We start from the raw sequence: 19395 nt of genomic DNA, 5'->3' as shown, positions 1-19395 counted from the left end.
TCCTGGAATTCTAAAGAGTTTCTAAAGTATTAGTACACCATTTGTGTAAGCTCATACCTGCTATTTTAAATAATCCCACTAATTGTTCTTGTAACGATTGAAATTCCTGAAAATCAGAACTTCCAGATAAAATGTCATATATATATATATATATATATATATATATATATATATATATATATATATATATATATATATATATATATATATATATATATATATATATATATATATATATATATATATATATATATATATATATATATGTCTCTTACTGCTACAGCAGCGGCTAAGGCAAAACTATCACCCTCAGCAATGGTTACTTGCTAAATCGTTCGTGCAGGATGCAACGTATGTAACAGTGTTAAGTTTGCACTGGGTCATACACGCTATTCTTCCGTAATATCAACTGAAAATTCCGATGATCTGGTTGAATCAAGTTTTTCTAAACATTTTAGAAAGGTCGGTAGTGGACAGATATGCATGCTGCCTAAATCACAAAAGTATCGAAAACAAGTCTTATTGTATAGTACCGCCCTTGTACAAAATATCATTTAAAGTAAGACCGGATGTCGTTTTGGAGGAAGCGTAAATACCATCCTCAACTTAGTGGTTTTAATATCTGGGCGAAGTACACCATGATAAGGTAAAAAGTAAGTATTTTTATCAAGAGGTTCAACAACTAATTGCATATGCACGATACAAAGTGAAAAGCCCTGAAAATTTTATGTGCAAAAAAAACAATATCAATTTATAAACCATGTATGTTTTATTTTTAACATATTTTTTTAACTAGCATTTTTAATTAAATTACTTACTAATGACAAATATCAGATCTTTATAGTAACTAATTTAAGAAAAAACTTATTTCTTAGAAGAATTACAATATTGGATTTTAAAAAAGTGAAGATACAAATTGCGATATAGGATTTAAACTTGCGTGAATGCAAATCGCGATATTGGGTTGTAAAAATGCGCAAATACAAATCGCGATATTGAATTTTTAAATTTTGTGAATATGAACTGCCATACACGCAATTTAAATCGTACGAATTGCAACACGTAACCTTTAAATTGCAATGTTGGATTTTAAAAATGTGTGAAGACGAATATATATATATATATATATATATATATATATACACACTTAAGGCTTGTTTTGATTATCTTAGACATAAGCAGCAGACGATTACAGTCGTTAAAGCATTATGATATGTTCTCTCTCCAAGTTGAAAATGAACTATTAGATATTATTAAATACATTGCGGAAAATATTCTCAATTCCAAGGAGTTGTGATAGATGCATTAAATTTAGAATGCTTGTTTATACACCTACAAGATGAACATCTTCGCGTGAACATGCAAATCAGGGTTGCATTAAATACGTGTTCTACACAGTTCGTAAGCGTTGCTTTTCATTAAATTTTGACTTAGCCAGTTGCTGTTAGTCAAGAATGCCTTTAGAGAAGACGAAGAAGCCATTATCAACAGATTGATTGAATGTAGAAGTTTTATGGCACAAGAGCCATTATCAACAGCTCACTGTCTATGAAGGTGGTCGGGTAATAGGGCGCCGAGAAGGTGGATTTTCTTTCCGCGATATAGCAGAAAGACTGAGGAGAAATGTAACCACTGTGCATGATTGTAGGAAGCAGTGGTCAAGGGAAGGTACTGCTTCAAGAAAACCGGGTCCTGGGCGACCACGCGACACACCTCAAAGGGAATACCGTCGTGTACGGCGTATGGCTGTGGAGCACCGTACAGAGTCTCCAGCAGCAGTTGGCACTGCAGAGAGACAACGAACTAATAAATCGGCTACTTCAAGTACAGTTCCAAGCGAGACAACCTGTAGCCTGCATTCCCCTCACTCCAAACTACTGCCGTTTTTGACATGAGTGGTGTCGAGTTAGAGCTCACTGAAGGACAGTGTGGAGATCTAATGTGTTTTCTGATGAAAGTCGGTTCTGCCTTGGTGCCAGTGATTGCCGTATATCGGTTAGAAGGAGGCCTGGTGAGCGCCTGCAACCGACCTGTCTCTGGTCCAGACACACTGAACCTACACCCCTCGAGTTGCAGTCAGGGGAGCAATCTGCTAGAACAGGAGCACTTTCACGCACCTTGACTGCTAATTTGTACGTCAACCTGTTTTATTGCCATTCATAAGCAGCATTCAAGTGGGTATTTTCCAACAGGATAGCGCTCACCCTCATATTGCGGTTGTAACCCAACATGCTCAACAGAATACCGACATGTTGCCTTGGCCTGCTAGATCACCAGATCTTTCATCAATCGAGCACGTACGGGACATCATTGGACGGCAACTTCAGCGTCATCCACAACCAGCATTAACTGACCAAGTACAACAGGCATGGAACTCGATCCTACAAAATTATATACGGCACCTGTATGACACAATGCACGCCCGTTTGCATTCCTAATTCTGGTGGTTACGCCGGTTATAAATTTGCCAGTATTTCACTTTTGAATGGCTCTTAATTGCATTAACCTACGATCTTGAAACTTTAATAAATCAAATATGACAAACACATTGCCGAAATACCATTACTCTATTATTATTTTTCTTGGCGTTGGAATTTTTTTTCCAACAGTGTGCATCACGGTTTTCTGATCATCTTTCATTTTTTCTCTTGTAATTCCTAAATATTATATTTTCAATGAATTATTTATGTATTTTTTTTACATTAGCAGAGATGCCAACTTGCTCCGGACAGCAAATATATATTTTAAAGTGGTAGTTTATCAATTGTGATTCTTGGTTTAATAAATTCAATTTAATAGATTTTTATCCACCACTATTTCTAAATAATTCGTAGGATTATATAATTCACCACTTTATTGTACAGATGTCATGTTAAACCCTTTAAAAAGCCAGCAAAAACGACATATATTTGCAAAATTTACTTTGCAGTTATTTACCGTTTTTTTAAAATTATTTTGGCGTGTCCGGAGCAGTTGGCATCTCTGCATTAGGCTTCATTTTTTACATTAGTTCTACTTATTTTAATTTTTAAAAAATTTTTTTATTGTGAAAAAATTTTAATAAATTTTTTTTAAGCTAGTGCAAAATTTCAGGGTGATTTAATTATGTTATCGGAGGTTTATTTCGTGTCAAGTTAATTTTTTTCATTTTAAGGTCTGTAATATTTGAAAGCCGTCTAATATAATTTCACTATTAAGATCACAATAATGCCAGGTTTGTTTTGTAATGAATAAATTTTATTTCAGTTAAGAAACATACTTTTTTTTTGTTGTTGCATTATTGGTTCAAAAACTCTAACCTTAAATTTTACATAAACCTACTTAAGAGATCAAAATAATCTTTCTTTATTTTAGAAATTGTTCATTATATTTCGAGTATTTAAATGCTTTAAAAGAAATGTTTTACATTAACAATATAAAGTTTTTTTTAATTCTTAAAAATTTTCAAATTTTAAAAAAAATGTGGCCACACGCTTTTGAAAGAGGCAACTATTAAGTAGATTTATGACCAAAACGTTAGTCACAGCATAATATTACCGTAAAAACTGATCGGACAAAAATTTCTGTTTTGTGTATTCAACACTGTTTTTGATGCTTAGAGAAAAATACGAGGTCAATTTCTGAAAAACAAAGAACTAGGAGTAAATTTTGAAAACTCGTTTAAAAGGATGAATTTGATTTTTGTTAAAAGATAAAATCTCAACTTTAATGTCACGAGTCCTGAAAAAGCAACGCGCTAATTTGAAATAACTGCCAATGCCATGAGCAAGTTAGTTGCGTTTTAAACGAAATTTTGAGTGGTTATATTGATTAAAAAATATCGACTTGTGAAGAAAATTATATAAGCAAGTCTAACGTTTAATGTTTTCTATTAATTAACTCAAACTTCAACATAGAGCTGTCAGTCTGGAAAAAAAATTGTATTTCACGTGAGACATTAAAGATGCCCATCTACGAGTACTTAGACCAGTTTTTTTTTTCAATTGATTTCTTTTATTATTTTTTGTAAGATTAAGATTTTTATTGAAGATAAGAGTAGTTACACACACAACTTATGTTAATTTAAGATTTGGGCTAAAGACCTATTTAGCAAAATTTCGTAAAAGAAGCCTACAACACATGTTCTAGGAAACAAAAGATTCAAACTCCATAAGACTGAATCTATATTCATTTTAGAATAACTTTAATGCTCCCATAAAATTATGTATGCCCCTTTGTTTAAAAACACCAGAAAAAAAGCATGGATTCTTTGCTATTTTCAGTCTTCCAACTCAGTTTGAGAAAAAAAATTCTGACTACTGTAATACCTACAGTAGTCAGAATTTCTTTCAGGTAAATTTCAATAAAAATTAGGACCGTAATTTTATCCCTACAATGCAACTTTTATCAAAAAACTTTGATTTTTTATAAAATTTGTGTTGCCAAAAATACTATTATATAACAATGGAAACATGGTAGTTTGACTAAAATGTGAAATTTTTACCACAAAAAATTGTAATTGATGTTAGAATTATTTAATTCAAACCTGAATAACTGATTGCTGCCACTGGCAATTCAGGGATTGATTATTTTCTAGATACTATGCAGGAATTTTCTAGGTTTTGTAAATAAATTGCAACTCCCTGCTTTTTAGAATCAAAATAAAATTCCCTGACAATTCTACGTTTTTTCCTGTTCGCCCCGACCCGTAAAAACCCTGATTTTCTGATTTTTGACCAATTTTCGAGAATGTTGGCAAAAATAATTCGGATAAAATTTGAACCACTCGAGAACTTGGATTTTTCCAAGTGGCTAACAACATTATCGCTACTTACAGAAATAGTCAGAAGAAATACATGGCATAGGGTAGAATGGTCATATGGCAGAAATAAGTCAGATAAAATTTAAACCACTCGAGAACTTGGATTTTTACAAGTGGCTAACAACATTATCGCTACTTGCAGAAATAGTCAGAAGAAATACATGGCATAGGGTAGAATGGTCATATGGCAGAAATAAGTCAGATAAAATTTAAACCACTCGAGAACTTGGATTTTTCCAAGTGGCTAACAACATTATTGCTACTTGCAAAAACAGTCAGAAGAAATACATGGCATAGGGTAGAATGGTCATATGGCAGAAATAAGTCAGATAAAATTTAAACCACTCGAGAACTTGGATTTTTACAAGTGGCTAACAACATTATCGCTACTTTCCATTCACGTCATGTTGACGTTCGAAAGCTCTGCGCAGAACCTACATTCTGCAGTATGCTACATGAAAGTGCAAAATCTGCCCAATTAACAAACTCGTGCACTATAAAAAAAATGTCTACATTTTTACCTAACCATTTGTTTAATTAATCGTTTTCTGCAATGAGTAAATTTAAGAAGGTTTATATCATTCATACAATAATATGATTACTATTATTTGTTAATGTAAAAAGTGTAATGTAATAAGATTTTATTCCTGCTTTTTTTTGATAAGATCTTGTTGATAAACTAAAAATTTCAATCAAATCGAAAGCAGAGGAAATAAAGGATGCTTGAATTAAAGAGGCCAGCTATGAGAACATCAATAACGTGTTTAATGTATGGATACCAACCTGAAACTTTCATAGTCACAGAGCTAGTTTTCTCTTAGCTTAGTAGTTACAGATACCAGCCATTGAACGACATCGTTAGCGATAATGAAATGCAAAATTAAACATTTAATATTTTACACGTTAAAGTTTTTCAAATAAATCAATCAATAAATATAAATAAATAGATTAATAAATAAATATAAATAAATAGATTAATAAAAAAATATTAAATTTTATTTTCTAAAAATCACTGTAAAGAAAATAACTGGGAAGTGACTTGTATTTACACCATAATAACCTATGAACACAGAAAATCTATACTACAAAAATATAACTTACAGGTGAATGCATACCATTTTAAAAAAATAGCACCGGAGTTGTATTTTAAGTCTTTAATTATTAAAAATAAATAAATAAAACTCGCTAAGTACCTTTTAAAAATAAATCTGCAAAACAAACAAGTAAATTTTTCTCAGAATTTTTTTTTACAAAAATTTAAAAAATCAAAAACAGTGCAGGAAATGTCATTATCACAAAGGCTATAACTATTTTAATAAGTGCATAACTATCACTCACATATTTGCATTTTCAGGTTTGCAACTTAAATTAATAAATACATTTCTCTGGATCTTGAAAATCCATGCAGATTACAGGATACACAAAACTAGTGTCTGACTTTCAGCTACTTGAATGAAGATTTTTAATTTTCTAATGAAACAGAATAAATAAATAAATTTACTGAGATGATGGAAATCCATCCAGATTTCAGAATACTCAAAACCAATGTCAGACTTACGGTTACTTAAATAAAGATTTCAAACCTCCTAATACAGAATTTATGAATTTCATACGACCATGAAAATCCATATAGATTACGATATACCCAAACTAGTGTTAGACTTTCAGTTACTTAATTGAAGATTTCAAACTTTCTAGCAATACAGAGTATGTAAAAACAACCCCCATGATTGCTACTATAAAATTTCTCCTCATAGGTACAATTTTCCAAGCAGTCATGTAAGAAGGTCTGGCAGCAACAGATAAGAATTGTTTCTGAATCAGAGAAAGTGGTTTTCCTTGATGAAGAAGTGAATGTGCTTTCTCATAAACTTTCTCCGATGCTTCAAATATCAAGGTAGCAGCAGCAGTCATCACTACAAAAGTTAAATATCCATTTGCCAGAAGACACCAAACAGACAATTGTGAATCCAAACCGGGGAATTCATCATAATTCATGATCATGGTTACACCAAAATGCAAACACGAAGCACTAAAAAGACAGGAAATGGACATCAAGAGGGCTAAGTTGGTGTCAGCATCACTGATTAATGATTTTATAGAACTATAAGTAGTTAGAAAATTTACTTCAAGGGTCTGTTCCAGTGACAGGGATTTCAATATATGTTCAAGAAGATTTTTAATATGGCAACATACAACCGTGTAATAAGCAGAGAATATGCTGAGTGGCATCATGGTATAGAAAAGAAGAAAAAAATAAAGCAAACATAAAACCGTTTTGCCATTTTCATTTTGCACGGAATAGCCATATAAGAAGTACCTTGCGTCAAATGACCAAACAGCAAAGAAAGAGCACAAGGAGATAATCAGATGTAGAACCAAAGTCAACACGATCCAGATCCAAATCCAAGTTTTTAATCTGCCATCAAAATTAATATTTAGTTTTTCGGACATGTCTGAAAGTTTTTGTGAGATATTTTTCAAACGATCATATTGCCATAGTAGAACCCACTTATGAAGAATTGTTGCAGCAGTGAAAACTGTATTGGCTCTACCAATAGAAGATGCACGATTTACAATAGAAAATGAAATAATGATGTTGACATTGCAGAACGTGAAAAACACATTCAGAATTACAATGAGAAATGTGAAACATTTTTGTTGAAAGCTATGTTTAGCCTGAATCTTAATTTCATTAACAACAAAATAATCAAATAATTTAAATATCAACCGTCCTAACTGCAGATCACTTTCCCTATTTTTATTCATAGACATTTTCATGCACGCAAAAAGAACTGGCCAAGTAATTTGATATTTCAGTAGGATTTAAAGTTAAGAGAGGAGTTTAAGTGATGGCCATTGGCTCTCCTGCTGAGCAAATCAGGAATAAGATCAAAAATACATCTTTGAAGGAAATTTTAATTAATCTTTGTCACTATTGATGTTTTTATGATGAAAACAAATATTTGAACCTATTATACTAGCTGTGTAATCTGTCACAGTCTTTTTTCACTTCTCATTATATTAAGTAAACCATTAATATTTACTCACAAAATCAATACTTCATTGCTTTCAGTTTTGTCCATTGTCCTATTTCAAAACAAGATGTATAAGGTTAAAACAGTTATCAGAAAAGTTGACAGAGAATTTTTCTAAAATCATTAGTCAAGATTGAGTAAAAGAAATTCATTTCTATTGAATTTGGCAAAATATATGTGAGAAATTTTTTTACAGATACATATTAAAAATTATTTTTTTTACACCATTGATAAAATTGTAGAACTTATCATATTCTTAATAGTGAAATGGATTTATTGCCTAAGTCAGCAGAATTTAATAAAGAATTTTCTTAATTTTGCCAGTCAAAGTTGAGAAAAATGAATTCAATTTTATTGACTTTGTCAAAATATGAGTGAATAAGTTTTCACAGCTAATAAAATATTATATATCACTTTATCAATGTAAAAATGGATTAACTAACAAACTAGTATTTTGTATATATTACCACATCTCTAAAATAAATAATTTCTTTTTCATTGCAGGATATTTTGGAGACAAAATTCTTTTTTCTTTAAGAAATTTTTTATAATTTAAACTTGTCATTTTAATATTAATACAATGTATAATTTGAAAATTGGTGTAATTGTAAAATACACATTACAAATTTGTAATACACATTGTATTTTTTTTCCAAGATAAAAATCAATTTCAAGGTAAATAAGTAGTTTTAAAGACTTAAGTAGAAAAATTATTGCATTGAAAATACTACTAAAATGCAGAATCAGAACTCACTACAATTGTTTTTAATTGAGTTGGGAAATCACTACCATTAGTAATGGAGGATAATAGTTACCAATCAGGGTTTCCACTGTTTTTTGAGGAAGATAAATTTAATCTGCTGAAAAAATATTAACTCTGAAAGAGTGTGCTTTTGCACCAAGCAGCAGATTATATTTTTTCTAATAATGACCATCTGTTTTTTTTTTTTTTTTTAAAACAATGACTAGTTAGTGATTTCAGTAATCATGGTTGCTTTTCTATTTTGTTGATCAGAATTAATTTCTTTTCAGAATTATTTTTAAACTTTTTTTTCCAGCAGCACCCCTTGTTTATTAGATAATTAAAACCAGTGATGATTAAGCGGCCACATAAACTAAAAATACCTGGCCAAGATTAACATTTAACATAAAGTAAAAATGGTAAATAGAAAGCACATACTTATATTCTATTTTGAAGTTATATTAAAAACGAAATTTACTCATATAACCCCAAAAACAATCGTTCGACTCAAAACTAAACATTCAAATCATTGACATTTTGACACTTCAGCGAGTTTGATGTACCAAGAACTAACTTTTTATTTAAGTACAGATAATAAAAATATTCAATGTTAAAAAAGTTAAAATATAGTTAAAAGAAAACTAAGTTTTAAAACCATGTATAATTTTTAGTTCTAGTGTTTAGTATTGATAAAAATTTTTTTTGAGAAAACAAAAAATCATAAATTTTATATATCCTATATGTTACCTTTTACTATTCAAAATGTATGCATATTTAAATAGTAAAAATTAATGAATTAAACAATGAAAAATACCGTTTAACATTTAATTCAGAAAACCAAATCTGTTAAAATAATTAATATAAAGTATCAAATAAATGTACTGGTTATGATTGGAATTTTGAACTTATAAATTTTCGAATCATCGATGTATCTCATTGATATAAAAATTTTTCATCATTTCAATCTATTTGACAACAGGGTGCATAACCAAATTATTCAACAAAAAATAAGCACTTTAAAAGCACTCAAATAATATTTTTAAGCACTTAAAATCACATTTAGGTAGGATTGGAAAGTTTTTGACAATTGACTGTTTTATCTGGTTTTAACCGTCATGTCAAAGAATAAAAAAAAAAATTTCGGCATTGTTTTTGACAATTGTCAAAATTTTTTAATCATGTAAATCGAATGGCGTTTTTATACGCTACGGACTGACGATACGCAGAAATAGATTGGGGTTGAATTAATTGTGAAAACGTTGAATAGAACAATGTTAACAGCGTCGTTCTGCATAATTTGCAGGGAAAATTAACATGGTAAAGGAAAAATCTCATTTTGAAAAAGGGAAATTAAACACTTTTTAAAAACACCCAATGAAAAAAGCACCTTTAAGGGCCTTTAAAAAACGAAAATCGAAAATAAGCACCTTTAAGCACTTTTTAAAAATACTACGCACCCTGGACAAATTTGAAGGATATTTCATTTCCCCATAAAAACTAAACCCCTTGCCTTGATAACTTGCAAAAAGAAATTATTACAATCCCATACATAGCACACATCATTAACATAGGCTGAATTACATTAATAATTTACAGTTATACAGTGCAGCTGACAATTTTTTCATTAATTTAATATTTTTTATATTAAGACCAAGACTTTGATATTAGGGACCAAGACTTATGTTGGGAAACTTTAGATTCACAGGTTGTGAATCTTTGATCAAAATTGTTCATTTAAACAAAATATATAAAACCTTTTTTAAAAACACTTTAATTAATCTAAAATATATAGTTCAAACATTATTTTATCAGTACCTACAAAAAATCTGAGGCTGAATTTTTGACTTTGTGGAAAATTGTATCAACTTAAAGTTAAGCCTTTCCTTTTATTATTATAGTTAGCACAACCACTAGATTTAATTGAGCCTCTTTATCCTGTTTCTGCAGTTTTTACTTCGTTGTTCTGAAATTTTGCAGAGTGTATTTTCACAGGTTTCGGTAAAATTTGAAGTAATTGAGAGAGAACAAATGAGAGTGATAACGAATCTAAAAATGGACTATTTGATATGGGATAGCATAAATTACAATATTATTGTTAAATTATTTAATGTTAATTGCTCCATAAAATAAAGGATAATTTAAATCTATAGGGCATAAAAGTTAAGAGTTTTTAAATAAATATTACAAAAGTGAACACACCACCATTTATTACAATTTTTGCATAAAAATAATGCTATTATAAAATATAGATTGATTTAAGTGTAATTATGTTAACTAGGATATTTACAAAATTTGATCAAAAACACTGTATAGGAAAAAATTGTTAATGTCAGTATATCATATCAATATCATATGACAAGTAACATTGCCAAAGCAGTTTTTCTACTCAAAAACATAAAATTAAAATATATATAGTGGTTTAGAAGGGGGTGGCTACAAGTTATATCCTATGAGTTAGTCCCTTTTGGGATTTTTTTTTCTCATTTCAATTTCACATATGATTGTCCCCAAAATTAGTAATTTCTTGTGTTGGAATTGATACAGAAAAACTTTCATGATTATGGAAGAGAAATAATTATTATCCACATAATTTGAAAACAATATTCATAAAATTGAAGATTAAAAAGGGGGAAATTAAAATTTTTTAATGACTGTGATTAAGTAATTACTTAATGTGAATTTTTTTCTTCTTTTTTTAATTATATAGCTATTTTAAATAAAACCAACTCGAATTTGTATATACATATATAAATATATATGATTGATAACTCGAAACTGTATACATACATATATAAATATATATGATTGATAACTCGAAACTGTATACATACATATATAAATATATATGATTGATAAATTTTAAAATATCTTTCTTGGACCCAATTCTTCCCAAATACATAACAGTGAAATTTATTAGTTAGACAGTTAAACTTTGAAGGTTTATCTTAGAGTACTTAGATTATAAACAGTATCTACATTAATTATGTACCATTTTATTTATAATCTTATCTAAAAATATATTTTTATTAGATCAGGGCTTCAAAATTCTTGTTATATACTTTAATTCTGAAAATTTTTACAGTATGTTACGTATACTGCGTCCATAACATAGAATTATTTTCCCCCTGAAAAACAGGTTTCATGCAAAATAAAGGAAAAAAAATATGTCCATGCTCATTAAATAGATATTAAGGACAATATAAATTTAAATATGTTCTTTCAAAAAAATCTTGTGTGTTTACAGAATTTATTATTTTAATCTTTACACTAATTCTAATAGCACTGAGATGACAATAATCTCAACAGCTTGTACACTGTGCATATTAGTATCTTTGTTTTTAATGTGATAAATGTTTACCCTGGATAAACAGATCTCTCTTATAACTCTGCACTGTCTTGTATTTAAAGCTTTCTGATGTCATAAAAAGTAATTTTTTTAAAAACCAATTTGGAAATGTTGCAAAGAACAAAAAGAAAAAAGTTGGAATTAGGGATTTTTAAGAAAACAGGGAAGAATATAGATGTAGAGTATTCTCTTAATTAGTTGCTTCGAAATTATTCACCAAATCAAGAAGATTATAGGAGCTTTATGTTGCTAATACTAAGCAGTAAAATGATTGTAACATAATGGATGGGATATTTGATTGGCTTGACAATGATTTAACACACAACGAAATTTTTTAACATGCAACTACAGTAACATGTTACATAGCTAATATTTGAATATTTTCTCGGTAAATTTAAGCTCCAAGAAAAAAAACTCCTTCACTTACTGCGTAGTGTAAAGTAGTTTTCTGCTTCTAGGGTAGCAATGGGATTATATTCCATTATTTAAATAATTTTTGTTGCTTTTCTGAAGATTACAAATAAATAAAGTAACAATAAATGTGTATTAGTTCATTGATAGAGATGAATACCTTTTGAACCCTTACACGAAACCTTAAAATATCTGAACTACTTAAGAAAAATGAGATTTTTCTCATACATATCATCATATTGCACGGTATTCCCCCCCCCCAATTTACTATGATTTTTCTTACAACAGGCTATAGATAAAAAATTCAGTGAATTAATTTTATTTCATACAGTGCATTTCAAAAATGTTACAACAAACTTTCAGGGAAAGCAGAGCGCATCATAAGGATTGGCAATTGCATAGTAGAGTGATCCTTTTTAACTAAACGAGTTTTCTGGAGAAAAATTTAAATATTTTTACAAATATTATTTTAAAACATCACAATTTTGATATTAAAATTAATATTCATAATGAGCTCATGATTAATGCAGGATGGAATTTCCATTTAGAAAATTTTTTTTTAATCTCTTCTATCTTTAAATGCTATGCTTAAATTTAAAAAAATTCTTATTTAATATAAAATGGAGCGAACAAAATTATTAAATATAACTGTTTATTATAATTGCACCAGTGATAAGATAAATAAATAACAGTATAAACATTTAATAAAATTTTATTGGTTAGATAACATAGGTTCTAATGCTCAATAATGGATTGAGGCAAACTAGAGTTAAAACTCTGAGAGATAATTTTACTAATCAACAATATTCCACGAGTTTAAAAAGCTTATTGTGAATTTTTCTTAGAATTTAAAGTTTTCTAGCAATATTTTTATATTTCCTGAGAATTCCTGGTTTTCCCAATTTTAGAGAGAGTTCTCCCCACCCCTTTCATAGTAACCACGACCAGAATTGTTACCGCAAGCAGCTGAATGCTCCCACATTTGCAAGATTCATGATTTCCTTCAGTGGAGAGTTCTCAAATCTATTGTCTGCACTGTTTGCAATGGATTGTGTGGCAAGACTCATCTGTGTTGCTACAATAAAAGAAATCAGCTTACTTGACTATCTACAGCAAAACAATATTCTGTTGGAGTCCGGCTACACAGCGCTTTATGATACAAGCTTTGGGTACCTGTCGTAACACTATAAATTGCAATAATCTGGTATATCGTTTGTACTAATGTTTGAAAAAAACTTTTACTTAAATCACTATCTTTTGGTCTTCAGATCTTGGTATGAATTTCCATTCATGTTTCCAGCAACAAGTTATTAAGCAATTCTATATCTTTATGATGTATCTCCTACATTTTTCTGAATATTTCTCAATCCTTATGATGTGCCTCCATTCTTTTCTAAAAATTCCCAAATTTCTATCACATGCTTCTATTTTCTTTTTTTAAATTTTATTTCTAAATCCTTATGATGCTGTCCCTAACTTATCTAAAAAATTTTCAATTTTTATAACGTACCCCAACTTTTTCAAAAACTTTGTTGCAACAGTCTAAAGAAATCTGAATAATGTATTTTATCTGAAAAATAAATTATATTAAAAAATTCATTAAGTAATACTGCATAATTTCTTTTCATGTGCAAGAATATTTTTGAAATATAAATATGTTTGGGTCATCCGTGTTTTCATTGTTATTATTTTACAAGTTTACATTCTTCAGTCATTACTCGGCATGATACATGCTTTTTTTTTTTCTTTCTCAAAACTGCAGATTTGTAACTAACCCCTTTTAACATTGACCACTTCAATATAAAAAAAACACTGATTCAAAATAAAAACATTTTTTATTCAAGAAAATTTATCATTAAATTCTTAAGTTTGTGATTTTTGTTAAAGTTTCATTTTATTCATATTGGAGATTTCAGGAGAAACAATGCAACTTTAATGCACACAAACAATTATTTAATGTTTTAAATAGATTAAATAATGATAATTGTTTTTAAATAGTACACTACACATTCTTAATATATTTTATTAGAACTTTGGTGTAAGCAAAAAAGATTTTAAAAAAAATATAATTTAAATAAAAAATCTGATTTAAATTAAAGAAGTCCATTTTTTAGAAGTCCAACCATACAAAAAATTATGATTTTACTAATCATGAAAATAAAGCAAGTTAAAGCTATAAGATAGGAATGTTAAAAAAAAGATGATTTCCAAAGATCCCCAAATTTAACAATGCAACTCGATTTGGACCTGCCATGCACATTATAAAAAACCTTTAGCTAAATATATAATCACTTTATGATTTTACAAAAAAAATTTCTTATATTTCAATAATAGCAAAAGAAGTTGAAGATAAAAAAAAAATACTTCAAGTAGTGAAATAAGAACAATGAGAATGATGTTAATAGAAAATCAGTAATAAAAGTTTAATAAATACAGACAAATTAATAAGAACATTTGCACAATATCATTCAGACAAGCACTGATTTCACCGTATCACTTTGTATCAACTCGAGTTGGTTTTCTTAAATGATGATAGTTGGGCAGAATTTTTGTAAGAAAATCAAGCTGCAGTGTTTGAGGCTGCAAGAGTAAACAATAGTTTAAAAGTTAACTTCAACTTATTTTCAAATAATTAAATGAATTTATGAAATGTGAGAAGAGAATTTTAAAACTCATTAGCACTACCGAAAAAAAAAGTCACTAAATTACAAAAAAATATTCCCTAAAATTTTTTTCACCTCATAAATTTAAAGACAAAAAGTTTATAAAAAGTAATTAATTAAATGTAGAGAAAGAAAATACATTTTGGTATAGTCTCAATTCGCTATAGTTATTATAATCATCAGAAACTGTGACACAAGATAATACAAAATTGTTTCTTTTTATATTAAAACAAGGCACATGCATGAAATACTTTCATAAAATAGAAAAATAAAGAATAATTCTACGTAATTTTAATCAATAAGAAATTATAATTGAAAATATTTATCGCATTTTACGTCTAATCACATTTATTATTATATCAGAAAAAATATTTACAAATGAAAGAGATGGCAAGTATAAATTCTAGTTCTAATATTTTCTAAATAAAATATACAAGAATTTTTATACATAAATGTGATAAATGACTTCTTGAAACTTCTGGACCTTGAATTTCCGAAAACTTCCAGATCACGGTTAGCAAGACGCCCGGATTTTTTCCGGAGCACAATGATCTCGCTACCAATTTTCTTACATGTGATTTGAACTTCATCAGTGTTTTTAACATATTATTAAAATCACCACTAATTTGGGTTATGTCAAAGATAATTTAAAAAAACAAACATTAGAAGTGAAAGAATTTATATAAGTCAAGAGAAATGAAAGGAAAAAATGTATTGGTAGACATAAAATAAACTTCTACATCTCTCAAGCTAACATGTGATTAACACTACATCACAAATTTCTAATTTTTTTAAAAATTTTATTGAATAAAACAAAAAATAAATAACTTTAAAAATAATTTAAAATTAACATATATTCATCAACAAGACAAGAGAATATATCCCGTCCAGGTGATTAAGAATAGAAATACACAATAAGTTTATAAAAGTTAAAAAAAAAAAAAATTGAAAACTAAGAATCACCAAATATTTATATGCATAATACATACATATTGAAACCAGTACATACACATATTTGAAAACTAAATATGTATGGACACAACCTATATATATGTATACAAAATTGTATGCAAATGGTATATGATAGCTGAGCAAAAAAAATATTGCCCGCTTTTCCAAAAAACAGAAAAAATCATCAATACTGTTGATATCAAATATAAATTTATACAATGTATGTTTAAAAGAAAGAGTATGTTTTGTATATATGCTTATTTATATATATGCTTATACATGTTTGTATATATATGTATGTTTTGTAAATATGCTTTTAGAAACTACAACAAAATAGGTAACACATCAATTAGTTTAGGAGCTAAGTGGGAAGAAAAAAAATTTCGAAAAATTTCTTAGTTAAAACAAGGAATTTCATAAATTTAATTCGGTCTTCTTTCAGGTATATTCTGTTTAAAGCTGCAAAGAGTTTTAATGTAAAAAACTTAAAATATGGAAATATACATTATGGTGTAGAAAAAGTAAATTAACCTTCCTAAAAATGCAAGATGCTGAAAAGTTAAAACATTTGTTTTGAGGGGACATAAAATAGATATTAAAATTATTTTGCCATCACCACCCCAGTATAGTGTCATAATTTATTAATGAAGAAAATCAAGAATAGTATAAAATTTTCAAAAAAAACCTTGTGAATTTTTATTTTTGAGATGGTCAAAATTTAATTAAAACAAAATGTAGTTTTTTAATTAATTCATTTATATGGGTTTTCCATTTCCAATTGGAGTCAATATACATACCTAAATATTTAATATATTGAAAGGATGATATTTGCTAGAAATAACTTTTTCATTAAGTTATTAAATGCCAGCTAAAATGTGTATAATTTACGAGTCACATTATTTTATTCATTTTTGAAATCATTATGCCTTGATCGTAATCGAAAAAATTATGTTTTTCGAATGCAATTAATGTCAGTGGTCACATGTTCCGTGGTGTTGAAATAAACTGGACGACACAAGGAAGAAATATATACACTTTGGTATTCTCAATTACGTTTGAAACCACTGCATACACATATGAGCCACGTCCTTGTGCACAACTGGATGAGAACCATTACATTGATTAACTCAGTCTTTGCCCGAATTTTTAAAGAGGCAATTGGAAGAATGAGCTATCATAAGAAATATTGAAATTTGACAATCTATCTGTCACCAGATGGATAAGAATCCAAACAGGAATGCTTGAGTCTATCCCCACATGCGTGTACAGGTACTCCAAAAATAAATAAATAAATGAAATAAAAAATTGGAGCACCACAGGCTTAATATAAATTTTAAACTAGATTTTTATACATCAGAGCACATCGATAATTATATGTATTTCTGGAGATAGTCAATGCTAATGAAAGTCTTTATTGAAATTTAATTCAAATTTATGTGTCAAATTAACCTTGCATGATAGCAATAAATGATTTTTTTTTCCCCTTGGCAGGCAAAGATATATTATTTTCAATTTACAGTTATCCAACTTATTTAATGTATTACGAATTTCCTACATCATATTTTGATTTACACAGTAGCTCTTAACCATCTCGCTATGGATTTCGTTAAGACGTTTGCTCAGCACAAAGTGTTATGGAAGGAAATATACTACAGGACAGGGGGTTTGCACCACTAAGTCTAAGTTATGAAAAGAAATCACAAATAATGAAGTTTTAGTCCTACTACCTAAATGTTTGATACCAATTTAAATCATTATTTATTCTGTCCTATTAAGATTATTACATATCTGTCATATAATTTACATATCTGTCATACATGACTTCAATAATAATTTTCCTCAAATTTACATAAAAATATATAAAAAAAATTTGATTACCTTTAAATAATTTTTGAAAATGCTATTCCAATTATTCCGAAGTTTTAATTAACAATATACTATATAATAATATAATAACAATATATTATCAAATTAAGAAAAAATTTATGACAAAGGCTATTTACAAGAAGAAATAACAAAATTTAAAATGAACACTCAGTGAGTAAAATCTCGATGTATGGAGAAATGCAAAGTCCTATATTGCACATGATTTTCAAACATAAGATGTTTACTGCATTTTTATTTCTTTCAGAATGGCTTGTAAAAACTGTGCACTTTCTATAGCTTTTTTCTCCCTTTTTGTTCTCCTAACTCTTTATTATCGTACAAAAAAGTGCGCAAAATACATCCAAAAGCAACGCAAACTGTAACAAAACTGACGCTAAAACCTAGATAGTAGCAAAAAAAAAAAAAAAAAAAAAAAAAAAAAAAAAAAAAAAAAAAAAAAAAAGAAGAAGAAAGAAAAGGAAAAAAAACATGCAGAGAGCTATCAGAAGAGAAATGTTTATATCTCGTGGAGAGTTAAAGAGTTGAGGTCTGTTTGTTTACACTACGATTTCCTCCTCCTCAGCCAATGAGTAAAATACCAAAGACAGGAAGTATAAGATCAATCTGAAGGACCAGAATACTAAAAGTACATCCAGTTTACATGTAATGGACACAGAGTGCCATCTAATGATTATTTAAAATTGTTTCAGCTTAAAATGCATAGATGCACTGCCCCTTCACTAGGCTAGTTCTCCAACAATGCAGAGTGAAATGCTTGGCTCTGAGATAAGTCTGTATGAAATGCATTTATGATTCAACCGTTGTGCAGAGGTTAATTTCAAGGATAGTAAATAAAAAAAATTTTCTTACCCATGCTGAACCTGGGTTTTAACAAATATTTATTGTCCTGAAAATGGTGGAACAAATTTGATTATAAGAGCAAAATGAAGCCGTGGGAGCGAGCATTCTTGTTTGAGCCGGGGGTGTGCCCTCTTGTTTCCTGATGACTGCAAATACACTGGATAAAATCACCCAATCATTGAAGAAAAGTTCATCGATTTTTTACTTCGTAACAGTAATAAGGGATAAAAAATACTAAAAATTTGATATAATTGAAATAAAAAAAAAAATAATAAAAAACTTACAGCTGGCTTTTCAGCTTGTAATCTTCTTTCCCTGTTTTCTCCAAATATCACAGTATTTTCAGGAATTGTTTCACAGCATGTTAGCTCACATTTCGCCCCAATGATACAACCTGTAGTAAGTTTAGTATTTTTCCCAACTTTGCCTAAAATATTAAAAAAAAAAAAAATGTATACACATATATTAGCCTATTTCAACAAGTTAAGAAATTTTAAAATAAAAACAAGGATACATAAATTTAATCACTAATAAACTATGACATTAATTTTTAAAACATGAATTCATGCAGATAGCTGGTAGATATTTTTTTCAATGGATTTCTTAAAAGTAAGAATTTTTCAGTTTTATAAGTATACATACACACTTGGATCTCTTTCATGTGAATAATTTTTAAAACATGAATTCATGCAGATAGCTGGTATATATTTTTTTCA

General features: G+C 28.6%; 1 protein-coding gene across 6 annotated transcripts in view; it reads right to left on the bottom strand.

The window, feature by feature from the left end:
• DCTN6-p27 (dynactin subunit 6) overlaps positions 1-19395 on the bottom strand; it is a 43893-nt gene that overhangs the window by 13083 nt on the left and 11415 nt on the right. For 2 of the 6 annotated variants that reach the window (XM_043041802.3, XM_087166142.1), the window contains exon 6: positions 18964-19106. In XM_043041802.3, the coding sequence (XP_042897736.1) occupies positions 18964-19106 (143 nt within the window). Of the gene's footprint in view, positions 1-14736; positions 14919-18631; positions 18837-18963; positions 19107-19395 lie in introns of those variants that run through there. The other 4 variants (XM_043041800.3, XM_087166140.1, XM_087166141.1 and 1 more) reach the window with 4 other exon arrangements.

This window comes from Parasteatoda tepidariorum, chromosome 6, assembly GCF_982258835.1.
Source record: "Parasteatoda tepidariorum strain Cologne lab strain chromosome 6, Ptep-v5.0, whole genome shotgun sequence".
Taxonomy (NCBI): domain Eukaryota; kingdom Metazoa; phylum Arthropoda; class Arachnida; order Araneae; family Theridiidae; genus Parasteatoda; species Parasteatoda tepidariorum.
Note: the sequence above shows the minus strand (reverse complement) of the source record. Positions and strands in the feature narration are given on the sequence as shown.